Below are 13186 nucleotides of genomic sequence, written 5' to 3'. Positions count from 1 at the left end.
CTTCCGTTTTATTCTCAAATATCTAATATCCCACTTGGAGAAATTTTATAACTGCACCTCAATTTGGTGGTCCACCACCTTTCTAAAGAACATCTCTAACTTGAATTCCACAAACTATTATAAAAGTAAAAATATAGACCCTTGCATGTATGTGTATATACTTTTATAATAATAAAAAAATACAATTATAAATTATAATAGTTAACAAAATAAAAATAATTTTAAAGAATTTATTTTTATTAATTTTATAATATTATAATTACATAATATTTGAATATAATTCTTGTTTATAATACATAACTTTTATAAACAATAAAGTTAATAAAATGAGTTATATTGATAATAAATTATTTACACTATAAACAGTTACAAATAGATTGGTAAAAAAAATTATTTTTAAAGTTATAGAAATTATAAATTATTATTATTATTATTATTATTATTATTTTATCATTCAATAAAGTATAGTCAAATTTTTTTATCTTAATATGGTTATGAATTTTAAATTGGTATAGTTTTTTACATCATAAATTAAAAAGTCATGCTTATTTATCTTCAATTATATTATATATATATATATATAGATGGATATCATTTAAATATTTATTTTTAATTTTTTTTTCAAAATTATACATCAAATAATGTCCATATTTATTGAAGTTTTAGTGTAATAAGTTACTATTTAATATTATTGAGCCTTTGGGAAATTATCTTAATAAAATTATTTTTATTAAGTTATTATCATATAAAAATATTATTATTAGTGTAAAAGATTTTTTTTTCTGTTTTTAGGATCAAATTACATTACATAAAAAGGTTGGAATGGACGAAGTAAAAATTAAAATTTATTTACATTGTATTTATAACTAATGTAAAAAATATTTTTTAGATTTAATTACATCATCAAAAGATGTAAATATGAATTGTACCCACCTGTCATATAATCGGAGATACTCATATTTCAACGTGACTATATATAACTGAACTCCTAATGTCATAAAGTTCTTCATGAGTATTAAAGGTCGGTTCAATAAGTTTTATGAAATATAATAGTTATCTTAATGGTTATCTTAAATCCACCTAATAGTCACTATTCGAAGAGTCTATAAATGCAACTCTCATAGTTAGTGTTCTTATTGACTTAAACATCACATATTCCTTCTTTTTTAGTGACCAGTTAAAAGCTTACTCCCATAGGAATACAAACACTCTCACTCCAGAATTCTCCAAGCTCATTTTTTATAAGAATATGACTATTTTTATCTTGGATAAATATTGTCCAACGTATATGGACTTCAACGTCTCAAGTCTGCATGCTTTGTTCCTGAGGACCTCCGTTACTCTGAAAGAACCAGTCCATGCGGGGGAGACCTGACGTGAAACCAATGGGATTGCCTTCTCCGGTACCTGGTGTCTTTTCTCAAGTCCTTGCTGTACTCTGCCCACTATGCATATGAGTTTTTGAAATTAGTCATGTTTCTGCACAAGGACTGAATTGATCACCTGATCGATCACCTCTAGATACAAACTAAATGACGTGATTGGTTGTGGTTTGCACAAGACTAGAGGGTTGGCTGAGTACTCCTTCAATCTGATGAACGCCTCTTTACACTATTGGTAAGGGAGGTTGCCCCCTCCTCCAACTGGTGCAAATCCAGACAAGACAGACATGCGCCTCGCCAGTGCGCGCCTTTCTGGGTTTGTCTTCATACCACGCTCAGTGAGAAAGGAACCCAAAAACTTCCCTGGTTCTATTCCTAACGCACACTTCTCGGGGTCCGGTTTCACCTTGTACTCAGCTATCTTTTCGAACAGACCTTCTAAGTTAATTAGGTGTCGTTCCTTCGCCCTTTGATGGATAGGTCGGACCTTGGCATTCAGATCCTGCGTCGTTTGATCAAGGGTGTCACTAAGCTTGGAGACCTTCCTTCCAATCTCTCTTTCCCCTAGGTCGCCAAATGGATCATGTCTGCTCTCATGGGCTATCTTCCCACGGGAAATTCCTGCTTTGGTTCAGGCGGTTTCGGTGCAACTGACCTCGGGTTGGGGGACCTCCTCTGTGTACGGTGGTCTAGTAGTGACCATGAATATTCCTCTCTTTGTTTTGAGGTTGTTCTCGTAACATCTCTTGGCTTCCTTCTGATCTGATTTTATGGTAATCACCTTTCCTACCAAGTCAGGAAGCTTCATCTTCATGTGCCTCGTCGACGGCACCGCCCCTAACCTATTCAGCGTAGGTCTACCCAACAGCATGTTATAAGCAGAGGAGGCATTCACGACAAGGTACCTGATGCTCTCCGTATGAGACGCGGTACCATCTGTGAAGGTGGTCCTCAGCTCTAAGTGTTCGCGCACCTTTACCTGGTCTCCTGCGAAACCGTACAGACAGCCACCATAGGGCCTCAGCATGTCAGAGGATAGTTGCAGTTTGTTGAAAGACGTCCAGAACATTACGTCTACCGAGCTTCCCTGATCCACTAGCACACGGTGCACCTTCCTTCCTGCGGTTACCACTGAGATCACCACCGGTTCGTTGTCATGGGAAACAACATCCTGAAGGTCGGCCTTGGTGAAGACAAGGTTGACATCGAAAGCATTGTCGGTCTTTTGTGCTTCTACCGACATCACCGCCTGTGCGTATCTCCTTCGCTGAGAAGCAGTACAACCTCCTCTCGAGAAACCTCCCGCGATGGTGTGAATCTCACCATGCACGGGGACTTCGTGCCCCGGGCCACCCCCTGTCACCGCCACGTCCTCGGTCCCCTGCTTTTCTTGCAAGTAATCCCTCAGGAGACCGTTCTTCACCAACTCATCTAGTTGGTGTCCCAGTGCCAAACAGTTGCGTATGGGATGGTTGAATGCTTGGTAGAACTCGCACCAGGCGTTTTGTTGGGCCCGAGCCTCTTGTCGGTCTCGGGAGGCGCCATCAGCCTCTCCACTACATTTGGGATAGCGATGAGGTCCTTTAATTCTACCACGAACTCGTGCCTTGGTGGCACGTTCTCCCTCTCACATCCCCTGGTTTGAGGCTTCCTCGGTTGATAGGGTTGCTGCTTCACGGGAGTCTTCTTCTTTGTCGTTGCCTCATGCACCCTTAGGCTTTGTTTGGATAGAGGTTGTGGGTGAGTGGAAAGTTGAGGGTGTGGGGGAGTGGAAGTGTGAAGAAAGTGTGGAGAAAGTTGAGGGTGTTTGGATTGGGATATGTTAGGGTGGATGTGTGAAGAAAGTTTATTGGAAATTGTGAATGATGTGATAGTTGTGAGAGTATTTTAATATATTTTGAATAGTGTAAATTGTAAAATTACAAATTTACCCTTGTATATAAATAAATAGGAAAATGAAATATTAATGTTAAATTTTGTTTGTAGATAATTTTAATATTATTAATGATTATTTAATAAATTTTATGTTATATAAATATATATTTGTTATTAATTATGATTTTGATTACTATTAATAATAACATTAATATAATTTAAGAAAAGATGTCATGAACATTAATTAGTTGCAAAAATATATAAAGTCATCATTACATTTGATGTAGAGAGAGATAAATACATGTTAATTTGAAATTATGCAAATTATTACAATATTTTTTCTAATTTTTTTAATTTTAACATTAATAAATTATGTTAAATCTACAAAAATTAAAATCCTAAACATTATAAATTTTGAATTCCATTCTGTCAAAATAAATTTTTTAAATAAAAATTTCTATTTTTTTATAAACAATTAATTTTTTAAAAAATAATTACTTTCTACATTTATTATTAAAAAATCAGATTTCTTCTCAAAAGTTTGACTGGTTTTTTTAATTAATACAAATTTTTTATAAAGTTTTTAATTATAACATTAACAATTTATGTCAGATATAAAAAAACCCTACAAATTTTTAATTCCATTATGTAAACATATTATTTTTAATTTCTATTATGTAAACATATTCATTTTAAAACCTAATCATTATCTACATTTATTACTATAAACTGAAATTTCTTATCTAAACTTTTTCTGCTTTCTTAACTTACTAAAACATTTATTTTGATTTTGTAATTTATAATATTAATTTATAAAAGCCCTACACATTACAAATTTCTATTTCTAGTTGTAAAAATATTCAGTTTAAATAAATAATTTTTTTTCTTATAAATAATTAAATGTTATAAAAAAATCACTACAACATTTTTTTAATGTTTTTAATGATAACATTAATAATTTATATCAAATCTAAAAAAAAATTAACTAAACATTATAAATTTTTATTTCCATTCTGTAAAAATATTATTTAGAAATAAAAAGCTATTTTTTTAAAACAATTTAATTTTTAAAAACTAATAACTATCTACATTTATTATTAGAAATTTAAATTTTTTCTCTAAACTTTTTCTGCCTTTTTAAATTACTATAACATTAAAATAAATAAATAAAAAATTAAAAAACCTGAATAGAATGGAGGCCCTGTGATTTATGGTGGCATGTAGGAGAAAAGAGAAAAGAAGGGTAGAAAAGTAATTTTTTACATCTGATGTGGCACTTGCTATGCACTCTCCCCTCTCTCTTCATTTTGGAGAAGATGCAAGATCCACTACACTTTCCCTGCAGTCTCTCCCTCACCCGCACACATAACTTGAAGCAAACGAGGTGGTACTGTGACTTCCATCGTCGCAAACAGTACCACCCCTAGAAGCAAACGGTACCTTAGGGTTTGAGGGTGACCAGTCGCACGCGGGCACATGGGAACCACGCACGTGCATTTCTTGTTAACTTCTTCCTCTGCCGCAATATGAGCCACTGCGCGGCGCCTTATCTCGGCGAAGGTCTTAGGGTGGTTTTGGATAAGTGACTCGTTGAAGGGGCTTAGCACAATGCCCTTCCTGAACGCGTTCACCATCATCCTTTCGTCCTTAAGGTTCAACCTCACTACTTGTGCTCCAAAGCAGTGGAGGAATTACTTCAAAGACTCTCATTGATATTGGCTTACGTCAAAGAGATCATAAGAGATAGACGGGGGAGCCCGATTCGCGATGTATTGTGCTCCGAACAGCTTTGTAAAGTTGTGGGAACGACGTTACATGGCCATCAGGGAGGTTGATGAACCAGTCCGTCGATGTTCCCGTCAGATTGCTCATGAAGTACCAGTGAATGTCACCTTGGGCCCTACAAGCGTGGCTGGTATTACGACATCCATGATTACTTGCGAGAACGGCGTCGGGAACTCCCTGGGCGGCGGCATCGCAGGTTCTTGATCTTCCTCCTCACGCTCTCCTACGCGATTTTGCAGATCCCTACGCAGTTCCTCATTCAAACGGCGCAGTTCTTCGCTCGTTGCTCGCGACGCCACCATGTCAGCCTGGATGCGTTCTTGGTTTGCTCTCGACGCAGCCATCTCTTCCTGAAGGGCTCGCATCGTCTCCATAACTTGTTGCAGGGTGAGGCCTTCTCCCCCATCTGGTGCAACAGGTCCCTGCCTCGTACTTCTCATCTCTTGGATCTGTTTGGTTCTTGCTGGTGGGACAATGTTTTGTATCGTGCCCCACGGTTGGCGCCAAATGTTCCTGTCGGTTGACCAAATACGCCTTTGTGCGTCGACGTCACTCTCACGTCCTGAATCCCTGGGCTTCACACATGTTTTTTTCCTGAAAACACAAAGACAAAGGGCGCCTTAGAGTTCGTTTGCACTCCGACGCTCAAGTCAGTATTAGGGCTAGGAAACACCAAAATTGTATAACTGTCATTGTGTGTGTTAAGCGGCGCAAATGAATAGCGTACCTTGCTATGTTTGTTGCTTTCCTTTTTATAGACCGAAACTAGGGTTTCCTCTTTACCCAAAATGGGCTTTCTGAGGGGGTGGGCCCAGCACTGTTGTTACCCTACTCTTAGCATAACCTAGCGCGTGGGTTCCCTAACTGGAGTGCAACCTCTGACGGGGTGACCACCTAGGTGCCTCCTTGTGCACCTGATCTCTGGGGTCACCCGCCTTTAGGAGTGCCCTAGTTGTTCACGTGTCATGCATGCAGCTCATCTCTGGAACGCGACCCTCACAGGTCATATCTTTCCAGTGACTCTATACTTGTGTTACGCCTAAATGCGTCATCCACTCTACACGCATGGACTCTCGTGACCTAGGCTTCTCCCTTTCTGATAACTGGTGTGTGGTCTGAGATCCACCTCTCGTGGCCCAGCTCTGTTGTTCAGGTCCCAATGTCCGACCTCTCCACACTGTCTAATGGCACGTCGATACATCCTGGTGACCGATGTTTGACCACCCTTTGGCTCCTTGGCGCACGTGCCTCGCGAGATACTGGCCCACGCCGCTAGGGGACCCTGCTTACGCGGTACCAATATTACCAGTGGTCAACGACGCCCGAGGACTTGTCGGTACACATATAAAATAAGACATGCTACCAGTATTTTCCTGGCCTAAGTCAGAATTAAGATATGGTTCATGACGGGGTTTAGGGTTTAGAGTAAGGCTCAGTTGACGATCATTCCTAAAGGTTCACATTCATTATTAGCGAGATTCCTGGGAACTTATCAATTATCATTATTAATTTCCTTAAACATACATAATTATCTTGATTTTATTTGCATTTATCCACATTTAAAGTCAGATGTGTCCAACTCATTTAATATACTTTTTAAACACTTAATTTGATTGCAGGATATTATTATAAAATCCATTTATGGCTTATAAAACCATTTAATGCATTCTTAAATGGTCCTTATCAGTAAAAGCCTATAAATGGGCAATGACAGGAAGTGTCTAAACTTTTACATACTAAATACACTGATTTTATATTTTTTTACACTGATTTTATACTTTTGCATGACTTGAGCGTCGAAGAATCTTTTGCAGATGGAGTCCCCCATCCATTCGAATCACTGTTGGCAGAGGAGTCATCTGACCACCACCTCGAGAGTTTTTTTACCTGATTCTCGTTAAGAACACTACCTAAAGTTGGAACAAAATTATCTAATTTAACCTAAATGAATTAAACAATAAAATAAACCTAGCTATACTATTTATGTTGAAGGATATAAGTTACTATTTGCTGCATATCATCTTTCAACAATGAAAATTGATATTGAAATACTTGAAACATTTTACTCATGTTATTATGTAATACTTACAAAAATAAACTAAATTTAACCAAATGTTGAAATGGATTACTTCCATCCACGAATCTGCAATACTCACACAATATAAAATGTAGTAGTCACATTCAAAAGAGTTAACTTGCTTATTATACTAAAGGGAAAAATAAATGACAATATTATTTATAAAGTTTGTAGATAAAATAGTTGGTGTATTTTATAAAAAATTGTCTAACCTTAGGGAAAATGAATTATAATGATCTTTTTAAGCTAAAAGTTCAACATCTCAAGGTTTCAATTAGTACTTCAAGAAAAATTAAGTGGAAAACATTATCACACTTCAATTGTAAGACCATATAAAACAATAACAAAAATTATGTAAGACACAAGTGTTTCATCTAAGAGATGATACAACACTATGAAATCTTTTCTCAGAGTCTGATAAGGCGCATTAAAAAATAGATGAAATGTTCAAACAAACATCAGACGATTCACATAGGCTAAACAAACCTCATATTTAAAATTAAATATTCATGTGCTACTAAAGTTGTTTTCTTCATCAACTCTCCGACACAAAGAGATTATCAATTTTGACCTAGTTATCTACCATGTACATAAGCCACATCAATCATTAAATAAGTGTTATCGATTATCAAGAATGTTGTGACAAGAAAGGAGAAAAGACCAAAAACTGCATTAAATGCAACAATAACGATAAATCTTGTTAGACGTAGAATAGACATAAAAGCTCAAAATGTTAGACGACTATAAACAATCATCTAACAACTACCTTCTACAACAAACCTATAAAAAGGAATTTATCAAGAAGAAGAAAAAGGCAGACATGTAGTGAGATATATAGAAGAGAAAATATGAAATGTCAAAAAAGGTACTCACATGAAGAACACTCCTCCAAGCCAAGAGAACAAACCATGCGAGTATTATGATTAAATGACAACGCACACCTCAGAGCGGATCCTTGAGCTGAAAGAACGTTAATGTATTAGGATCCTGAGAAACCTAATAGAAAACACTTAAAGTACTAATCCATCTACCTAGGAGAGTAGGTCAAATCATTTTGTATACGTTGAAAAAGAAAAGGAAACAGAAATGTGAAAAAATACGGAGAACAGGAGTCGCCACTGTAGTTTATTGGTTTTTTGATCATGATGGGGTTTTTTTTTTTTGGTTTTTACCAAAATGGGGTCCGTTTAAAAAAAATTACAAATTTAGGCAAGTCGTACCTGATTGGGACGACTTCATATGCAGAAGTCGTACCAATTAGGCACGACTTCTGCCATGTCATACTGAAGTCGTGCCAACTTGGCACGACTTCTGCCTCGTCATATTGAAGTCGTGTCAAGTTGGCACGACTTCTGTATGACAGGGCAGAAGTCGTGCCAACTTGACACGACTTCTGCCACGTCATAATTTTTTATTTTTTTTTTAATTTTATTGTTTATATATTGTGTAGTAAGTTATGTAATGTTAAAAATTAATTTGATACATAATTTTCTAAGAGTGTTAGTTTTAAGGAACAAAAAATTGGATAATCGTTCGTTACCCTCCCAAATGAATTTAGTAACATGCTTATTTTGAAGGCGCAATAGAGACATATCACAAGGTAGATGACGTCTGGATGCCATAAAAAATGCTTCTATAATTACTGTAATTCTTTTCAAATAATTAATTAATTGTAAATAATTATATATATTTTAAATAAGTCAAATAATACCGTAATTATTTTGAAATAATTAAATAATTTAAAAATAATTATATATATTTTAAATAAGTCAAATAATATAAATAATTTGACTAATGTAGCAAATCACAAATAACAAAATTATAAACAAATCATAAATTATGATTTTTTTTTGTCTGAACTAATAATTATTTTTATCACAAATCAAATAATACATTTTTCGTAAACCTGTTTTTTGTTCCTTAAAACTAACACCCTTAGAAAATTATGTATCAAATTAATTTTTAACATTACATAACTTACTACCCAATATATAAACAATAAAATTAAAAAAAAAATTATGACATGGCAGAAGTCGTGCAAGTTGGCACGACTTCAGTATGACAGGGCAGAAGTCGTGCCTAATTGGTACGACTTCTGCATATGAAGTCGTCCCAGTTAGGCACGACTTGCCTAAATTTGTAATTTTTTTTAAACGGACCCCATTTTGGTAAAAACTAAAAAAAAATAACCCTATCATGGTCAAAAAACCTAGTTTATTATGGAAAACTACAGAAAAACCATAAATGATGATTTGCAAAAATAAAGACAAAGTTCGGGAGTTAGTTACGTGTAGGCAAGGTGTTAGCACATTACAACACCTGTTCGAAGACAATATATTTCATTGAATACGCAAAGTGAATGTGCTTTCGTAGAATATTTATTTTTTCCAAAAATAAAGAACACAAATGCGTATGAAAAAAAAAATAAGTTTTTCAATTGAACCTGGCAAGGATTTACTTTGATCTACGTATTTCCATTCAAGATGAAAAAATTGGGCCTACATAGTGTTTTGGGTTGAACTATTTGAAAAAAGATTATGCCAGTGTGAGTTGGGTTTTTGAAAATGGTAAAACCAAAATTTTGAAAACCGTGAACCACAATGATGGACCTTGCTCTTTTGTATTTAAAGAATCACATAGTTTTAGGTTGATATTTTAATTTTTGAAATTTTATATTTTTTGAAATTTTTATTTGTCATAATCTACGCTGGTTAGAGTGTTCGATTATGTATAATACTCCTTCATAATCATACATTGAGCGGAAATAGTGTAAACGTTGACTTCTTACGTGAATTTTATTTAAGAAGAAAAACTTATTTTTTTTACTTTTACTGAAAAGGTGTATTGAGTAAGAGATGATGCGCATGATCATATTATATGTTTCTTTGTTCAGAAAGAGGTGACATGGATACAAGTTGAAAAGAGGGGGCTGCAAATAGTAAAATTTTTGGGCGAGCAAGATGGGCCCAGACTTTCAAAAGAAGTGAACATACAAAATAAATGTGAGTGGCAAATAGTAACGCTGGACAGCAGAAAGGATCCAATTGAAATGTGATGCGATTTAAAGGGCACATGATAAATACCACTTTTTCCTACACCTCCATACATTTTTGTGTCACTTCCATATTTTTTTATTTCAAAAATACCCTTTTATAAAAGAATTAAAATATAATTTAAATTCTGAATTCTATAATCCAAAAGTCTTGAAATTAGGGATTAACTTCCGAATTGCTATTCTCAACTTCTAGATTATGTAATTCGGAATATATTTTTTTTAAACATATTCTGTATTACATAATTCAGAATTCAATTCCAAATCTGAGTTAGCTTTCAGATTATGTAATCCAAAATATATATTTTTTTAAATGACTTTCGATTCTATAAATCCAGCTAACACTTACGGATCCAAAATTATTTTCTGGATTATATAATCCATAATATTTTAAAAAACGAAAAACACTCCAATAAGTGGCAAACCAATGTAAGGAAAGAGTGGAGGTTTAGGGGGTGCCGAGGTGAGATAAAATGAAAGAAGAAAGAAGGTGAAAAAGGTGTGTCAGATTTTAAAGAATAATTTATTTTTTTACTAAAGGAAAAAAATGTATTTGAACATTTAGTATGGAGGTGCTCCAAGAATGTATGGAGGTGCAGGAAGAAGCAGCCTATGATATAAAGGGGTATGAGCTAAACAAAAAAGGCCCAAGTTTAGAACCCAAATCTGATAAAAAAAAAACTACACGGGACCTCATCTTCATTTCTCTCTTTTTTTTAAAAAAATGAATAAATTGGCTAGAATAACACCCTATGGGCTGCTTCTTCCTGCACCTCCATACCTTCTTCTCTCACCTCCATAGATTTTCGTATTTCCAAAAATGCCCCTTTGTAATATTCCGGATTACATAATCCGGAAATCATTTTTCAAATTTGTAATTAGCTTCCGGATTATATAATCCGGAAACCTTTTTTGAGATGCATGATTACTTTCCGGATTACATAATTCGGAAGTCTTTTTTAATTTCCAGATTATGTAATCCGGAAGTCTTTTTTCAAATGCGTTTCCGGATTACATAATCCGGAAGTTATTCTATGGGGGTGACACAAGAAGGATAAAAATGTATTTTCATGTTGTGTATGGAGGTGGCATAAGAAGATATGGAGGTGCAGGAAGAAACAGTCCACCCTATGCTGACTGGTTCAGTACTTCAGCCCAGATTTTGTTTTCTAAAGAAACCCATTTTTTATGCAAAAAACAGTACAAGTTTTCTTTTACTTTTTCTCTTATTCTTTTGTTTTTTTTTATCCGGGTATTTAACGGGATCTCAACTAATTTACTAACGACAATGTCCCATTCCAGACGATCAAACACATAACCTCTCCGAGCCCCCGCATCCGCGGTTCATCCCATAAGAGTTTACACCCAAAAAATAAAAGTGAAGCCGCAACAAATTTGGATACACCCAATAGAAGAAACAGTCCCCAAATCAAACAGAATCAACAACAAATATGCAATCTGACGTATCTTGTCTTTAACAAATAAAATCAAGTCATAAAAACAGATAAAAAAAAATACTAGGGTTTACATGAATATAGTACAACAATGAATTTTGAACGGAACTCAAAACCCCCAAAATCAGCTTTATAAATATAGACCCAAAATTAGGAGGATATTAATATAGGCCCAAAAATTTATGAATACAATTTATTATCTAAAAAATACACTTAATTTTGTATTTCTCTAAACTCTCACTAACTTGCATCGAAAAACATTTTATAAGTGAATCACTACTTAGTACTTCATCAATAAAGCTTGACAGCCCTTCAAATGAGAGATGAACTCGTCCAAAATCTCGGACATCTATCACGAATGGCTCTGGCTCAATTTCGATAAAAACATTTGTCCCCTATGATGTGCTCACATAAAATTATTCAAATAATACAATTTTTATTCAAATAATATAATTACAATTTTTATGGTACTCACTAGAAGTCAGACTATTGTGTTGAGATTGTCATACTGTGTGATGGACACAACTTTCCTAAAGGCTGTGAAAGCTCGTATGGAGATTATCCTACAAATGAATGAAACTAGCATCAGATAAGTTTGACAAGGATATGAAATTACTACGAAATCAACACCGTGACAAAATGCAAGCTCACTGAGATCAAATACAAGCTCTTTACGATAAAACTCTTTTACTACAAGATTGAACCACACATCGATCATAACAGCGTCAACAACCGCAAGTAGAACAAGTGGTCAAGTCTCATCCCATAATCCCTAATAAACCAGTTGAAGATACGGGTCGAGAAGCACAAAACATTCGAGATAAAAAGTTAGTTGCAAAATCACGAACGCAACAGATTTCAAATTGCAATCAATCCCAAAGTCCTGGAGAGACAGTAGACTTGACACAACCACTAGGTCAAGTCCAAGAAACACGAGTCAATGAGCAGAAGATGCCCTTGAAAGCATTGTCAACTCCCCATTGGTTTTCATCCCTTTATCCCTAAAGTTATGCAGGCTCAACTCTCAAATGGAAGTGACCGAGTATTGAAAAGTACAAAGACCGCTTGAACCCCCTGACACACATAAAAGCCTACATTATTGAAGCTAACCTTTTTTCTGATGATCTTAGAGTACACCGTCGATTGTTTCCCATTGCCCTCAAGGGATCAACACTCAAATAAGCAAGAGAGAGCCAAAACTCAGCTTCAGTGAGAACACAAGGGTAAAGGAAGAAGAAAAATGACAAAAAAAATGTAGAGAAAAGGGGAAATAGGCGCCGGATTTGGGAGATGAAAGCGAGTGAGGGGTGGGAGGGAAAGGGGCAGACATAATAAAAGGGAAGAAGGGGTTGTGAACAGTAAATTTTCAAATGAAATGATGGGTGAAAAAAGAGAAAAGAGGAAAAGCCAACATTTTTCCTCTAACAAAACCTCTGAAGAAACCAAACCCTACAAAATTATAGCTAAATCACCAACCTACGTTAACATGGTAGGCATGCGTGATTGAAAAACCTCCGCATGCATGAGAACTTAAATCCATGTGAAATCTGCTCAAGGAATG

The 13186-nt window shown here is 35.2% G+C and overlaps 1 protein-coding gene across 1 annotated transcript; it reads right to left on the bottom strand.

Moving 5' to 3' along the window:
• Window positions 1–2013: 2013 nt before the first annotated feature.
• On the bottom strand, window positions 2014–2625 carry LOC137809185 (uncharacterized). Its single transcript, XM_068610322.1, has one exon. It carries the CDS (start codon window positions 2623–2625, stop codon window positions 2014–2016), a length of 612 nt encoding a protein of 203 aa, XP_068466423.1.
• Window positions 2626–13186: the final 10561 nt, after the last annotated feature.

The sequence above is a fragment of the Phaseolus vulgaris genome, chromosome 2 (assembly GCF_000499845.2).
Source record: "Phaseolus vulgaris cultivar G19833 chromosome 2, P. vulgaris v2.0, whole genome shotgun sequence".
Lineage (NCBI taxonomy): Eukaryota > Viridiplantae > Streptophyta > Magnoliopsida > Fabales > Fabaceae > Phaseolus > Phaseolus vulgaris.
Note: the sequence above shows the minus strand (reverse complement) of the source record. Positions and strands in the feature narration are given on the sequence as shown.